Consider the following 15,878-nt stretch of genomic DNA (forward strand, 5'->3'; position numbering starts at 1 on the left):
GCACACAGTATGAATCAACTTTTCTACCAATGGTTACAAGACAAAGAACTATTTGTTTTTTTATCAGATTTGGTCTGAAGTATCATTCAGTGGAGAAGACCTATATTTGCTTAAATGGTGAGTCTTTGTCTCCAGGGGCCTGAGGAACAATGCCTAGTTTGATGTAGCACATTTGTGAAATCCTTCTTTTGTGCGAATGATATGGTGTTTTTCAACTTTGTGTCAAGGATCCTTCGGTGAAAGGATTCTGTAATAGTGGAATGTGTGGCCACTGTTGAGGTCTGAGGGATTAGGCAACAAGGGGAAATGGAGCAAAAGGTTTAATATTCTTTTTTTGTATGGATGAGGATATTTTGACCAAATTTAATCTAAAGTATCCTTTGTTGAAGTGAAAATGAATCGGTGGGTCTGAACCCCATTGGGGTTATTTGGCAAGGCCTGATGGGAAAACAAAGGCAAAGCCTTAAAATGCTTTTTTCTGTAAGAATGACATGATTTTGCCCAAATTTGGTCAGAAGCATCTCTGGGTGAAGTGTACTTGATATGGTGCAAGACAGCTTTGAATAGGAACAGGAGGTAATTTAATCTTTGAATTTTACCAAATTTTGTAAAGAACGTCAACAAATGATGTACATTTCATTTCACAGAAACTAGTTCTAGGAGTCTGACCACCTTGGGGCAGAGGGATAGGGGGAAATAAGGATGGACCTCTAAAACCCTTCTCCGCTATAACAGATGAAGCAATTTTGACGAAAATCAGGTGAATGATAACTCCCCATGGGCCTCTTGTTAATTTGTTAAATGTACAATGACTGGTGTGTATGATTATAGTTATGTTGTCAATGTATTTGATAAACTGTGATATATTTGTCTTCCGTTTCAGAAAGAAAAAAATGTGATATAATGTATAGTATATTTGGTATATAATGTTGATTCTATTTTTGTGTTCTGTCTGTGTACTGTCTACTGGGATATTCCCTGTTGTGCAACGTAACCCTTTCTAGCTCAGCCGAAAAAGATCAAATTTATTATTACCGCAGATATTTATAGATAATTTTCAATTAAGTATAACAGGCAAAACTGAAGTTGATGAAATATATGTATTACTGATGAAAAGTAAATATTTGGTAAGTGGAATGTTTGTTTATGTTCATGTATGCATTGTGATAGCCTGTAAGGAGATCAATAGACATGAAAGTTGTGCTAGCCTAGGTGGTGAAAAGTTATCACCTATATCTATGGAGACATTCAGATGTTTGGACTTGTAAATAGCTGTCATTTTGTTTGTATTCATATGTTTGTTCTGTGTATGAATATTTTTGTATAAAATCTATATGTAGGAAAGAGTATTGCTGTTGGATTTTCCACCACACTGGTCCAGGAACCTCTAAACCTGATGTCTGAAGAAACTAATAACAGCATTATTTTTATTTTTCCTTCAATATTTCCCATTTAAATCACTAAAGAGTGGAGTTAATTTTTGCCCAACTGAGTGATATATGAACAATGCTTTATTTTACCACCAGAACGATAGAGATTACTGTCCTATGTGTCAAAAGCTATACAGGCATTAGATATATTTTTGTTGAAGCATTTACCAGTGTTTTGAAATGTAAAGGAAATGTTTTAATGATGGAGCTGAATATTAAAGTGAACTTGTCCATTTTTGTTTATTAGATAAAGTGAGAACTGTTAAAATAAATAAGCTAGGGGTTACTGGCAAATTTAGTGTTTTATGTTGTGTTTGTGTATTTGTATTTCCAATGTTTGGAACAAATCACAGATCAATGGAGGATAGATGTCACTGTATACTGCAGCAATTCAGTGCATCGTCTGTTGTTCAACTTGTTTGGATTAGGGGGGATGTATGAGCAGAAAATATGAAAATTCAAATCAAATATTCATGTCACTTGTCTGTAAAGAAATATTATGTAAACATGTATGTAAATGTTGATGTATGCACAGTATTCACTAGCCAGTTCAATTGAGGTTAGTGTCTGGGCAACATGTTTATGTGGTATTCACTATAACTTGTCAGGAAATGTCTGTGTAAGCATGTAAAGTATTCACAAGAATGTATATATTCATTAAATTGTATGTCAGTGTCTGTGGTGTATTCATCATATTTACAAGTCTGTATGGAAGAAGTTTAAATGTGTCTTTATATATATACATTATACTATATTCACATGTCCAGTTTTCTGTGTATGATTCAAATGACAGGTGCTTGTGGTTGTGTTCAATGTGAATGTAAGAATTAGCATATTGAAAGTGTTATTAATTATTTGCATAACCACAGAATCTAATTCTGTTCCAATGAATATGTGATTGAGTTTGTAAAATTGTAAAAGAAGAATAAAATTTCTAAAATAATGGTTATGTAATGCTTGGTTTTAATTGATACTTTTCATGATCTAATCACTTATATACACTAATGAATTCTGACGCTAGCCCAAAAATGGCGGCCATCTTTTCCGTTGAGGCAAAGGATTGTTTCGTGGTTTTTATCACTTACTGTCTTCACGCACAGTACGTCATGAAATAGTACCAGTTTTGACTTCGAATTAAAGAAAATAAACACAGCTTAAACAATTTTCTAATCCAGAATATCACAGTTGTTCAAATAGTCGTATGTATTTTACCTTGTGTATCTTCTATTAACATAAATAGGACAATAGGTTGATACATAAAAAGTGAAATTTGAAAGTCGATAAAGATAACTTAAAAAAAATAGATAAAAACGAGTAAGATTTGCTACACCAGCTACACCATGTATAATTGTAGTTGTCGAGGATTCACCAGTGATACTAAATACCAAATGAATCCAAATTCGATGTTTGAATTGTTCCATTATAGATTTTCTAAATCGTGTTTTCCCACAGGTCAGCGCTTTACTTGATCTCTTCTAGTTTGAGTTTAGTTGATTTTGGTTTAAGCAATCCCAGCTTCATCATATCAGGGGGAATCTGGAGTGACAAAATGAGATAGAGTTAATGAAAAATATTAAATTATCAAGGTTATAAATTCCTGCATGCGTTAACTGAACGTTACATAAGTTCATTATACAGTACACTTTCGAGAATTGATGGCCACATAACAGCCCAAATTGTTAGTCTTTTTTTTTTTTTGGATTAAAAGGTACTCTTTTCTTGTGCCTATTTTGTACAACCTAAACTGAGATTGCGTTTTATTGCGATGGTTATTGTGACGGTAATGCCTGTGTTTGCAGATGTACTGTGTTACATAAGCTATAAAATTTTCACACTGTAGTTCTAGATCATTTTAAAAAGAAATAGTAGTTACCTGGGTCTCACTGCAAACGGATATCCTGAAATTACGAACAACTTTGGCAAGTGACATTTTCAACTCCATTTGGACTAGCCTCATGCCGATACAAATCCGTGGTCCGTATCCGAACGGGAGAAAGGTCAGTGGGTCGTAACTGTCATTGTCTGCAAATCTGTAATGCAGTAAGTTTGATTTAAAAAGCGAGGCAAGGAAAAGAAGTTTTTTAACATTGGCCTTGCAGAGGAATTTATGTGTATATGAAACCATGCGAGAAAGAAGAAACTTATAGTAACCCGAATACAGAAACACGTGAGAATATAACAGTTATGGGAGAGCGAGGTGTTAAATAAAATTATCCAGGAACTTTGTTACTATAACACCACACCTCTGTAACGTTAGCAATATCAGGGACGTATATAACAGAGTATCATACGTCCCTGGCGATATATTTTATTTCTAACTAAGTTGTCAAAAGATCATATTTCAAGATCTATTATATATATATATAAATGGTGAGCCTATTATAAGAGAATAAAGCTATTTACTGATGTACCTTTCTGGAATGAACTTGTCGGGATCTTCCCAGTTATCCGGGTCGTGATGGATGGCATATATAGGTACACTAATATTCATACCAGCCGGGATCTTTATACCATTGATTTCCGTATCTCTCAAACAGACTCTGTCGGTCCTACAGAAATATCATCAGTCTGACCGTGTTATATGATGGTATTAACTACGTGTGCCTACAGTGGACAACCAACATTCGTTATGATTATAGTACATATATATCACAGGTATGGCTAGACATCGATATATTCTGTCGCACGGATGAAATGATATGAATTTTTGTATCACAGTCTCCTATTTGCCAACGTTCATGCCGGGTTGAGATCACACAATCTTACCCACAAGAGACTGAAGAGGTTATGTTCGTCTATAAGTAAACTTCTTGTTGGTTCATTTCCACAAAGTGCCTCTTATTTCTTATGTTTAAATGAACTTGTGTAGATTTTCTGGTTTTATGTTACACATTTGATTATTACTACGTTTCAGTCATGAAAATAATATTTAGAGTATTAGTGATTTTGTGAAACTTGATAATTTCTGTTTGAATCATACAATGTCAAACATTTACACGAATATTATGTGATTCATATGCCTTTCGTTGTGAACAGCTTCATCCTTACCGTGTAGCGGGAGGGTTGATTCTGAGAGTCTCATTAATAATCATTTCCAGGTATTTGACCTCACGAATGTTGTCATAGGTCACCTGTTGCTGTGGAACAGAAAGTCATTAATATGCAATACTATACCATATCATGGAGGGGTGGTTGGGATGGGGTTGGAGGGGGGAGCCATCCGAAAATAAAAATCATCTATTGATAGTTGAAGAAAACCAGCTGCTTATTGATATGTTATTTAAGAAAGCAACATTACATTATTATCTTTATATTGGTCTTAAGAAAAAAGTACTTACTGAAATACATGTCAAATGAAATGATACATTGCAACAAGTTTTTTATGATGTACATTGCGAAACAGAATTTTGCAACCTGATATTTAAAATAATAAAATTTATGCATAAAGAGATATTTATAAAGAAACATGTTAGATGAACGTTTCCACTCTAGAATAAGTTATATGACATAAATGCATTCATGTATCATCACCATCATCATTGCCTGTTAAACTCAGTGACTCTCTATGTACGTACTGAACCGATTTTATCTGTCAGTTCCTGACGGAGCTTGTCCTGGTACTCTGGGTACAAGGCGAGGTAGTATGAAGCCATTGCCAGTGTTATCGTAGTGGTCTCATACCCAGCGAAGAAGAATACCTCGGCATTTCCAAGAATTTCATCGAATGTGATACCTGAAGGTGAAATAGAAGATTTATCCGTCGACGTTTCTCAGCCATTCGCGTATCTTGTGAAAATAAAGGAGAAAGTTATGAAAAGGAATGCCAGGAAGATGTTTGATATGACTTCTGCTAAAACATATTTGTCTCGACTTCTGAGACATTACCTTATCCTGGACTGTTCGTACATCTTGGTTTCTTCTTTGTTTTAAATCTTACATTATTCCTGGCTGTTGTTCGTGCTTCTTATTCTACCATAAACTTTTGTTCGTAAGACCACGTTTAAAATACAGATGCAGATGGTTTTTGTATCGATTCCATTAGACTTCATCATAAGGACACAATCCACTTCTGTGCTGAATCTCGTATCTACGACATCAGACCTTATACTATTGCATTTTGTTTTCTGTGTTGTGTATCGTATATTCTTATTATCTTCACGTGTTTAGACATACAAATTAATCCTATATAGATCGCTAGTGTTCTTCAATACCTGATACAAACCTTTCCTAGACCAGGCGGTGGACGGTTTGTTTACAGAACTGTTATCATTATTATCTTCGTCATCTTCTTTGTCGGAATCTTCATTTTCTTGCTGAGCATTTTTCATCAGCTGGAGAAAATCTACGCGATCCTGAAAAAAATAGATAAAGATATATATAGATATAAATTTGTTTATACCAACTTCCGTGCGACATTTTTACTAGAAATTTAACTGTTGAGATTTCAACATTTTACAGGGTCACGTTATTATGAGCAGACCTGATTCGTTATTTCATAATGTTAGAAAATGACAAAAGACGCCATTAAACTCGTTTTTTTTCTCTATTTATATATCAAATACATACAAAACATATTTTTGAGAATAAAATAGGCCTCCGAAAATGATCTATATTACAAGTAACAAGCCTTCCCAACGTTTTTATCCGTAAAGGCAAATTAACGTCGACCAAGTCTGAGAATTTCACGAATAATATTATATGTTGGCAATATAGAGGTAATAATAAAGAACAAATTGGGTTTTGCTGTATTACCTTGCTTCCTGCGACACGTTCCGCGAGAAGTTTAGTTGTTATCTTACGGAAAAACGCCTGAATGTCTTTATCCAAGAACGATATTCCTAAATAGGGCATCAAAAAGTGGAGCTTGGGCAAAAATACTGCAAACAAGCAAAGACAACATTTAATAAGGAAATTGACAATTATCAAAATTCCTTTCGATCACTCGTTTTACATATCAATAATGTTTCAATCAAATACATGTTTGTCATTTTAACGAAACATTCTCCAAGCTCCAAACTTTATAACAAGAGTAATCAGAAAATGCCAACAAGTTAAGAAAATCAATGGAACGAGGGCAGACCACGAACAATGGAAAGATTTGCATATAGAAGAACATGTGATCCAGAAGGCTTAACGTGTATTTTTCTCGGTAAGTTCAAGTTTGACAAGTTACGTTTTCAAATATAGCAAAGGCGCACAACAATGAAATGATTATAGATATAACGGACATTGATGAAATGAAAGATGCACAAACGAAATCGTGGTGTCGACAATGAAACTTCCCATAGTCTTCACCAAATCACATGACTCGAATTCCTGGGTTTATCCGTCATTTCTCGACATCTTTAAAGAGGATAATGATATTGGTAACAAATCCACAATTCTCACATCAAACATGTAAACATAAAGGTCAAGGAGGCAGGGGAATTGCTAAACTTGAAATGAAAAAAAATCACAACAGGAAAATGGAAATCAGCACGCCTGTAACCTGGTGGAAAGCGTTTCTGTTGGTTACGCTGTAGGAAAAGATAGAGAAAAGCGGCAGATGTAGAAGAGAGTCACGTCTTGATTTCCAATTTAAGTTGACATATACATGATCGACATAGTAAATTATAATGTTTATTAAATGACAATTCATATAAAAATACTGAAAAGTGAAACTGAAGGACATTGCATGGCACTTGCGACCTGTTTTTATAAACTCTGCTTTAACCTCAGTCTCGTATGATAACATAATCAGCCAAGAGCACAGTTTGTTTCGATAGGTTTGTCAAGCTCACCAAGATAATGTCAACTGAAACTGATCATTTTCAAGATTTCAATATGTGTCAACCTTGAAGTATATGACTTACTCAAACATAAGATGATAGGAGATGCTAACTTTAAAATCAAGAACTTCCTTGCATTGGAAACGAATTCATCATTTGGGTTGTTTTGTGAATCAATCTGAATACCGAAGGCAGTAGAACATATCACGTCCATTGTGTAGGCTCCATATACCCTGAAAACGAAGACACAAACCATTAATACCTTTGTTACCTGGGTGGTCGGGTGGCGCAGTGGTAATGCACTCGCCTTTCACCTAGCAGACCGGGGTTCGATTCCCGGAACGGACGTGAAAAGGTAAGGGGTCACCTGACCGACCACGTGGGTTTTCCACGGGGACTCCGGTTTCCTCCCACAAGAAGACCCCTCGCGCGCTTACATCCGGGCCAACAAGAGTGATTAGTATAAGTTGACATAACTTGTTTCGCAATTGTTGTAAAATAAATAAGGTTTATATTAATACCTTTGTTGGCTAGATTTGTCCTTCTTGTATCCAAATTTACACAATAAACATATTTAATGATAATTTAATTGAGCAATTTGAAATGATAAAGTGATTTCCAGATCATAACGAGCATACCTCCGGTGGTAAATGTTTATCAAATATAAGTGTTTTTGTGATATGACCGATTTTGTCCATACGTAAATGCAATAAACGTCCTTTATACACCCACTCCATCATTTCAATAACTCCATTTCCATCTTTCAGATTCTTCCTCAGAGATTTCACAAGCGTATCACTGGCATGATCTACCAATGGAACCATCTGGCGAAACAGAAAAAAAGAATTAATTTGAAATACAATGAAAGGACGTTTGTTGTGATTGAGAATCTGCATTTAAAGGTATTGATATGCAACTCATGTCCAGCTTTCCATGAAACTAAAATTCTAGCAAAATGATACAAGTATATTTTTTGTATGCTAAATATTCCATATTTGTTTCGCTAGCTCTTCTGAATAATGAAATAATGTTTGTATCTTAAACATTAAAGGGCAGCATACAATGTTATATATGTTTTTGACGAGACATTATGACTAGTGTAATAGGAGCTTTGTAAGCAAGCATTTAGAGGATTTATGAAACAGTATCTCAGATTGGGAACATTCAGGTCAAATCAACATCGTGGATAAGTCCTGCATGACAAATCAGGATATCGTAAATAAACATGTCTGCTTTAAAGTGATGTGTTCAAGAACGAGGAATTCTATTCTTACGTACACGTATATACGATATATATATATATAACCTTAGATTGTTGTCTACATCGAAATAAAAAATGTATATTTCTTGACATTGATATTAAGTACTTACTTTACGTAATTTCCCAGTAGAAAATGCAGGGGTGATCTTGCTGCGCACGTGTTTCCAATGATCCCCACTGAGGTTATTTATAGCAGCGTCAGCGTCCCCATTGAATCCTTTAAATACCTAGTAAACAAGATATATTAAAGCTGCTGTGTCATTAGCATTATAACACTAACAACATAGAGTTTTGTTATCATACATATGTATTATCACTGGATAAGTGCTGTGATTAGCTGAAGGTTTAGGTGATTTCCATTTTGACGTCATAGGATTTGTGCATTATCATTTCAAAGAAGATATAGAGGAAGAATTTTGCTACTTAAGATTTTGCTCTAGTCTTATTAGATATATCACTCATGTTTCCAGCAGTAGATCTATCCAAACCATGCCATACATAGAATCTTACATTCTTACGGAGGCTCGGTGAAATGAAATATGATCATCTTTCTTCTTTCAACCGACAACTCACCTGCTGTTAATTATAACATCCGTCAAAAATATCTTTAGTATATAACGTAACTGACACGTGTTGTAACATTATTTAAAGATACAATTAGCTGACAAAATGTTCCATACATCATACATTCTTTGGCAATCTCATCCCTATATATCAACAGCAGAAACTTGTAAAAGTCGAAATTATCAAGTTAGGAAACAAACAATTAGCAGGCGGTAAAGAAAGACATATATTAAATGTACAGTGATTACCGCGCTTATTGGTTTCACTATATCATCTTACTATTCGATCCGAAAAGTTAGCGAATTCTTTTACAAGAATCTGCCTTAGCATATCCTTGTCTCCAACTTCAAGTGTTAAAGGTGACAATCCGCCATAGAACCTACAAACGGAATAAAAAATAACTATATAATATTTCCCTGTTAGAAATAAGATTGAAAAATAATCAAATTGCATAAATCATTGATAACTGAACAAAAACAGCAACACAATACCGACATCTTAACAGAATCATAATTCAAATTTATGATTCCAACAAAAAAAATCGATGAAACTAGGGTTAAAAATGAACAAAGAAAGATTTACTCAGAGACCCATGACGAAGTAGAAAAGTGTTCCGGAAGGGTAAACGTCTTCTGCTTTATCGACGCCAACTTACCCTAACCCCCCACTGACCCCTCACCCCGCCCAAACTGCCGATGTAAACCTTGATCAATCCAAACTAAATAGTGTCAAGGAACAAAGTAACCACCAACAACAATCAGGTACCACCAGGTATACTAACGAGTATCAACCACCAGGTATACTAACGAGTATCAACCACCAACATTTGACCTCTATCTAGTATGTAATTTGTAATATCGATAACAAGCCCTGGGGTATAGGGTCACTCGTGTTGTATACATACCCGTAAACTTTTCCGTACTTTTTCATACAATCCATCTGAAACTTCTGGAAACCCTACAACACAGATCGCACAGGTTTGCAAGAGGTTTCTGAGCAACACAGACATACGATTTGTTCGTGGTGAAATAAACCTTGTAAATTACAACGTAACGTATCTGAATTAGTGACAATAAAAGAACGCACTTGTTGCCTTTCGAACATTAAATACAATGTTGAGCACGACAAAATAAATATGAAATAATCTGTGTTTAAATCAGAGTTTAAAATTCTATTTTCAAAATAATGAACAGTTCCATTTAATAAACATCACTCACCCCACTGTTGATCTCTATAAGACTACCAATGATAGGCCATGGTGCAGGACCTGGGATACCTAGCTTCTTAAAGGTACCATGGTGACGACTCATCATACTGAAATAAAGGTATGAAATATATCAGTGTTACCATGGTGACGACTCAACATAGCAAAATGCAGGTAGGAAAAATATCACTGTTACCATGGTGACGACTCAACATACTGAAATAAAGGTATGAAATATATCACTGTTACCATGGTGACGACTCAACATAGTGAAATGCAGGTAGGAAAAATATCACTGTTACCATGGTGACGACTCAACTGAAACTGAAATAAAGACGAAACATACGCTTGTTACCACGATGAAGGTTCATACTGAAATAAAGATATATATTTATCCTTGTTGCCATAGTGACGACTCATTTATAAATAAAGGCATATATTTGTCTTTGTAGCCATGGTAACGACTCCTTTAAAATAAAGGTTTAAGGTTTGTCCTTGTTGTCAGGTCCATCTATACCCTCCCATCATATAAGGTATGATAGGATACAGATAAATATTAAATACGTATTAGTAGAAAGAAACACAATACAAGAACCTTGTAGTATTAAGAGACATTTTAGCCCCCTTGCTTGGTAATTTTATGATTTTTAGAAAAGCCTTATTCATTTTATTTATCATACTCAAAGTTTAAAGTAAAATGAATATCCATTACAAACTGTTATTTTTTGTTTGTAAGAGGTTCAGAGCATGCGCGGGGAAAGGAAAACTTTAGGCCAATTTTACGATCTGTGAGACTTCCGTTTGTTAACTGTTCATCTCATGACCAAGCTTATATCAGTAGACAGTATGTAATATGTTATCACACCCAACATATATCAGCATGTTTGGCTGTATAATGATGAGTTCTCCAAAACGTGACTAACACACTTTTGTGTCAGACTCGACATATCGACATTTGTCTTGTTAAACTTCTTTGCAAATTGATAAAGATAGTAAAACAATTAAAATTTTAAGACAAAAAAGTACTACATAATGATAGATCATATGTTAAAACGTAACCTTCCCTTATATGCAATGATGAATCACACAGTTACACAACTATCTTCCGCCTATCAAACTATCAATACACATGCAGTTTACTGGTTTATACCTGAAAGAGAGCTTTCCCATACCTTAAGCTTGAAAATGCAAATCATTGAGGTGGCTATGTTATGATACTAACACGAGTGAAAATGTACAAAAATGCTGGTTTTATTGGACCATGTTATAACTAGAGGCCACGTGACTTAACAATCACATCAGTCCGATATTGTTTAGATATATCATTCAAAGGCCGGTAGAGCTTATGTCACAGTATACTCTCTACCGACGATCATTCCGTCCCTCCGTCTGCCTACCGACTATCAGTCCGCCCCTCCGTCTGTCTACCGACTACCAGTACGTCCTTCCGTGTGTCTACCGATTATCAGTCCGTCCCTCCGTCTGTCTACCGACGATCTGTTCGTCCCTCCGTCTGTCTACCGACTACCAGTCCGCCCCTCCGTCTGTCTACCGATTATCAGTCCGTCCTTCCGTGTGTCTACCGATTATCAGTCCGTCCCTCCGTCTGTCTACCGACTACCAGTCCGCCCCTCCGTCTGTCTACCGATTATCAGTCCGTCCTTTCGTGTGCCTGCCGACTATCAGTCCGTCCCTCCGTCTGTCTACCGATTATCAGTCCGTCCTTCCGTGTGTCTGCCGACTATCAGTCCGTCCCTCCGTCTGTCTACCGTTTATCAGTCCGTCCCTCCGTCACCCGTCTGTTAACAATATTGGACTGTCATTTCTTCTTCTTTAATAATAATACTGTACAAAGACGATAGAACCTCAGCATGCCACGCCCCCTCGTTGGTCTCCAAGGAAACTCTTACACAGGAAGACGACCATCATGGCTGCCATCTTGAAAATCTTGTTTTGTTACATCTCCTTAATTGACCTGATCACATTGTTGAAAATTTCAGAAAAATCCAAATCTTAGTCTGATCAACAATACAAGACTGTCTGGAACTCTGGTTTTTATCATGTAAACAGCAAAACAGTAAATATGACTTGTAATGCAAATGTAGATTTATTTAGACAGGAAAATAATATCTAAATGATGCCACACAAGGTTTTTAAAGCTGGAACTAGTCATAATTTTATAAGATGAAAACCTTGGCTGATAGATACATTGTTTAAAAAACATCACTTTTCTCCTTAAATAATCTTCAATTTCAATTTGGTTCATCAATTCAAAGTAGTTCCATTGAATATTTTGGTCTGTTTGACAAAACATTAAACAATGCTACGGGTAAAAATGCTGATTGACCTTTGACCTAAGATAGTTTGTATATGGGATCGATAACTCAAAACCTATTCCTATTCCAGTAGATGTACATGTAATATGTATCAAGCAAAGGTGTCCTATTTTGACCCTTACCGCAGGTCATTTTCATAGACGAAAAGCAGCCTTGTTGTGCTTGGTTATCTTTAACTGTTTTACTTACATCAAAGTCGGTATAATTCAACTCATTTTCATCTCTTCATTTACCTGACGCCATGTTAGGTACAGTTCTTCAATTACTTGACGCCATGTTATGTACAGTTATTCATTTACCTGACGCCATGTTATGTACAGTTATTCATTTACCTGACGCCATGTTATGTACAGTTCTTCATTTACCTGACGCTATGTTATGTACAGTTCTTCATTTACTTACTTGACGCTTTGTTATGTACAGTTCCTCATTTACCTGACGCCATGTTATGTACAGTTCTCCATTTACCTGACACTTTACTATGTACAGTTCTTCATTTACCTGACGCTGTGTTATGTACAGCTCTTCATTTACATGACGCCATGTTATGTACAGTTCTTTATTTACCTGACGCTATGTTATGTACAGTTCTTCATTTACATGACGCCATGTTATGTACAGTTCTTTATTTACCTGACGCTATGTTATGTACAGTTCTTCATTTACCTGACGCTTTGTTATGTACAGTTCATCATTAACCTGGCGCTGTGTTATGTACAGTTCTTCATTTACTTGACGCTATGTTATGTACAGTTCTTCATTTACCTGACGTCATGTTATGTACAGTTCTTCATTTACTTGACGCCATGTTATGTACAGTTCTTCATTTACTTGACGCTATGTTATGTACAGTTCTTCATTTACCTGACGCCGTGTTATGTACAGTTCTTCATTTACCTGACGCTGTGTTATGTACAGTTCTTCATTTACCTGACGCCATGTTATGTACAGTTCTTCATTTACCTGACGCCATGTTATGTACAGTTCTTCATTTACCTGACGCCATGTTATGTACAGTTCTTCATTTACTTGACGCTATGTTATGTACAGTTCTTCATTTACCTGACGCCATGTTATGTACAGTCCTCCATTTACCTGACGCCATGTTATGTACAGTTCTTCATTTACCTGACGCCATGTTATGTACAGTCCTCCATTTACCTGACGCCATGTTATGTACAGTTCTTCATTTACTTGACGCTTTGTTATGTACAGTAGGTACATTTATACTTACTATGTATACAGAGCCAGTACGGCTACGATCAACACCAGCCATAACGGGACACTAAATCCAAGCACCTCCATGTTGATTTATGCGATCGGTATACAGACTCGTCCTGTCATGGAGTTCAGACCGAATGTCAGTATATAGAACGCCGTATGTGTATTCCTGCGCATACGCGGAATGAAAGTAAACAGTCCTGATAACAGTCTGTGATATGATATCTGCCTGTGTCATTGCATGCTTTCTTTATCATTTAAGTTTAAAACACTTGCTGTTTAACTCTATAATTCGTAGCAATGTTAATGAGCACATAACACGCATAATATTTTCCAAGGTACTTGTATATATATATAATATTATCGTAAATGAAGTGATACCTTAGCAGTTACTTCTCGTTCGCCCAAAAAAACCTCTGACCATTCTTTTGACATTCAAATGTAGTTTTTGATTAAAAATATGTTTATGCAAGAGATCCACGCTCTCACACGTCGTCTCATAGAATTATTGAGAGTCTGGAAGAATACTTGGGGCAAATTGTTCCATTCCCGGAGGAGTCTCTGTTCCAGCTTTGCCAACGTCAACGGAGCTCAACCAGCAGCAATTCTTCTCCCAATTTCATTCCATGAAAGAGATGGCAAAGGGAGGGCATTTGCATTATTTTGTGCAAGGAAACCCATAGATACTCAAGCGACGACGGACGTTGTCTAAGAAGAGAAATCGTCGCTAGTCAACAAGACGTCATCGTTGATGATGACTTGCCCACTGAAGACATTGCTGTCGATGGCGTTGAGTGAGAATAAGCCCTACGTAAGGACGTCGGCAGTTAATGCCATGTTCACGTAGGCGACTCCGGACGGTCCCGGCGGACACTGGGTGTTTTCAAACTCTGAGTTAAAAGAGAGTTACCCGGATATAGCGATCTTGGGCCCGAGTTGTCACTCTTAGTCTCAGCTTCCGGGGACGATCAGAAACAGATGATCCCGTATGTTGGAGCAAGTCTGGTGATAATGCTAACATGATATCCCATGCGCTTGGCTACAATAGTGGCGGTACCCGCCTCCAAACTTCTTAATGGCATTCCTCTCTGCAATTGTGTTTCATGAGCATTATTCACTGATGTTTTTGGGACGGACCACTTTATGAAGGACACGTCTCGGTGAAAGCTCATCTGTAGTGGCAACACCTGTGATTGCACGTGAAGAACTCACGTTTTTACGCATTGCGCATGTGTCGGTGTGAACAGTGTCGTGAGTGAACAAATAACACGCTATTTCATCATTTGCGCTCACAACTTTATAACATTGATATTAACAGTAGTAAACAGAAGGTCACAACTAAAAATTATCACGTGATAATATACTTGCGTTCAGATGGGGTTCAGCGTAAATCGTTGTCAAATATTCTGGAAGTACACTATTTTGTTCTAGTAATTTATAACATCATTAGTTACTTTGTATATTGAGTTCGAGAGAGTGCTAAAAGAGTAAAAACGTTTTCCGAGGGTGAAGTTCAAAATCAATATTTATTTTCTTTGGAATGTCAGATAAATGTCTGTATACCTGTAATTCACGTGCATTTCGTGTATCTATAACAATATTTCAAAATTTCTGATCCAGCTAATAATGGCTTTATCACCAGAAAATCATGGTTTTCTGTGGAGCATTTTAATTGGACAATTCTAAGAACGTGTGTTTTCAACATTTTCATCTTGTCTGGAGATCCTCCTCCCTAGTAGTGGTTTTATAACCATGAAATCACGTTCTCCTAAATGGATTTTCCTTCAGTATTTTGGAAGTGTTATTGAAATTTGTAGTTTTGTGCTTTTTGAACTTGATCGCAGTCAACAGAATTCATTTCTTAAAATTGGTAATAAATTATAATGACACAGTTTTCTCAAAGGCATTTTTGCAACTATTGCGTCATTTTTATTTTTGTTGGTTTATTTTACTTAATTTGATTGAATTATCATACGAATATTGTTCTTGGTGATGACACATGATGGATACATGGACAGAGGTTATGTCTTGAGAATGATAAAGAGTTCAAGATTTACTTTTTATAATGATTAAAACAACACACGTGCTAAAATG

General features: G+C 36.1%; 1 protein-coding gene across 1 annotated transcript; it reads right to left on the bottom strand.

Annotated features, from left to right (window-relative positions):
- Window positions 1-2,386: 2,386 nt before the first annotated feature.
- On the bottom strand, window positions 2,387-13,868 carry LOC132552237 (cytochrome P450 3A8-like). The gene is made up of 14 exons (XM_060216386.1): window positions 13,798-13,868; window positions 10,241-10,337; window positions 9,928-9,980; window positions 9,303-9,402; window positions 8,570-8,686; window positions 7,931-8,022; window positions 7,283-7,431; window positions 6,183-6,307; window positions 5,653-5,782; window positions 5,006-5,163; window positions 4,479-4,567; window positions 3,842-3,979; window positions 3,304-3,460; window positions 2,387-2,966 (listed from the first exon to the last, which is right to left on the bottom strand). Exons 1-14 carry the CDS (start codon window positions 13,866-13,868, stop codon window positions 2,892-2,894), a joined length of 1,551 nt encoding a protein of 516 aa, XP_060072369.1. The 3' UTR covers window positions 2,387-2,891.
- Window positions 13,869-15,878: the final 2,010 nt, after the last annotated feature.

The sequence above is a fragment of the Ylistrum balloti genome, unplaced genomic scaffold, assembly GCF_031769215.1.
Source record: "Ylistrum balloti isolate Yb309-2 unplaced genomic scaffold, AGI_CSIRO_Ybal_v1 Utg370242, whole genome shotgun sequence".
Classification (NCBI taxonomy): domain Eukaryota; kingdom Metazoa; phylum Mollusca; class Bivalvia; order Pectinida; family Pectinidae; genus Ylistrum; species Ylistrum balloti.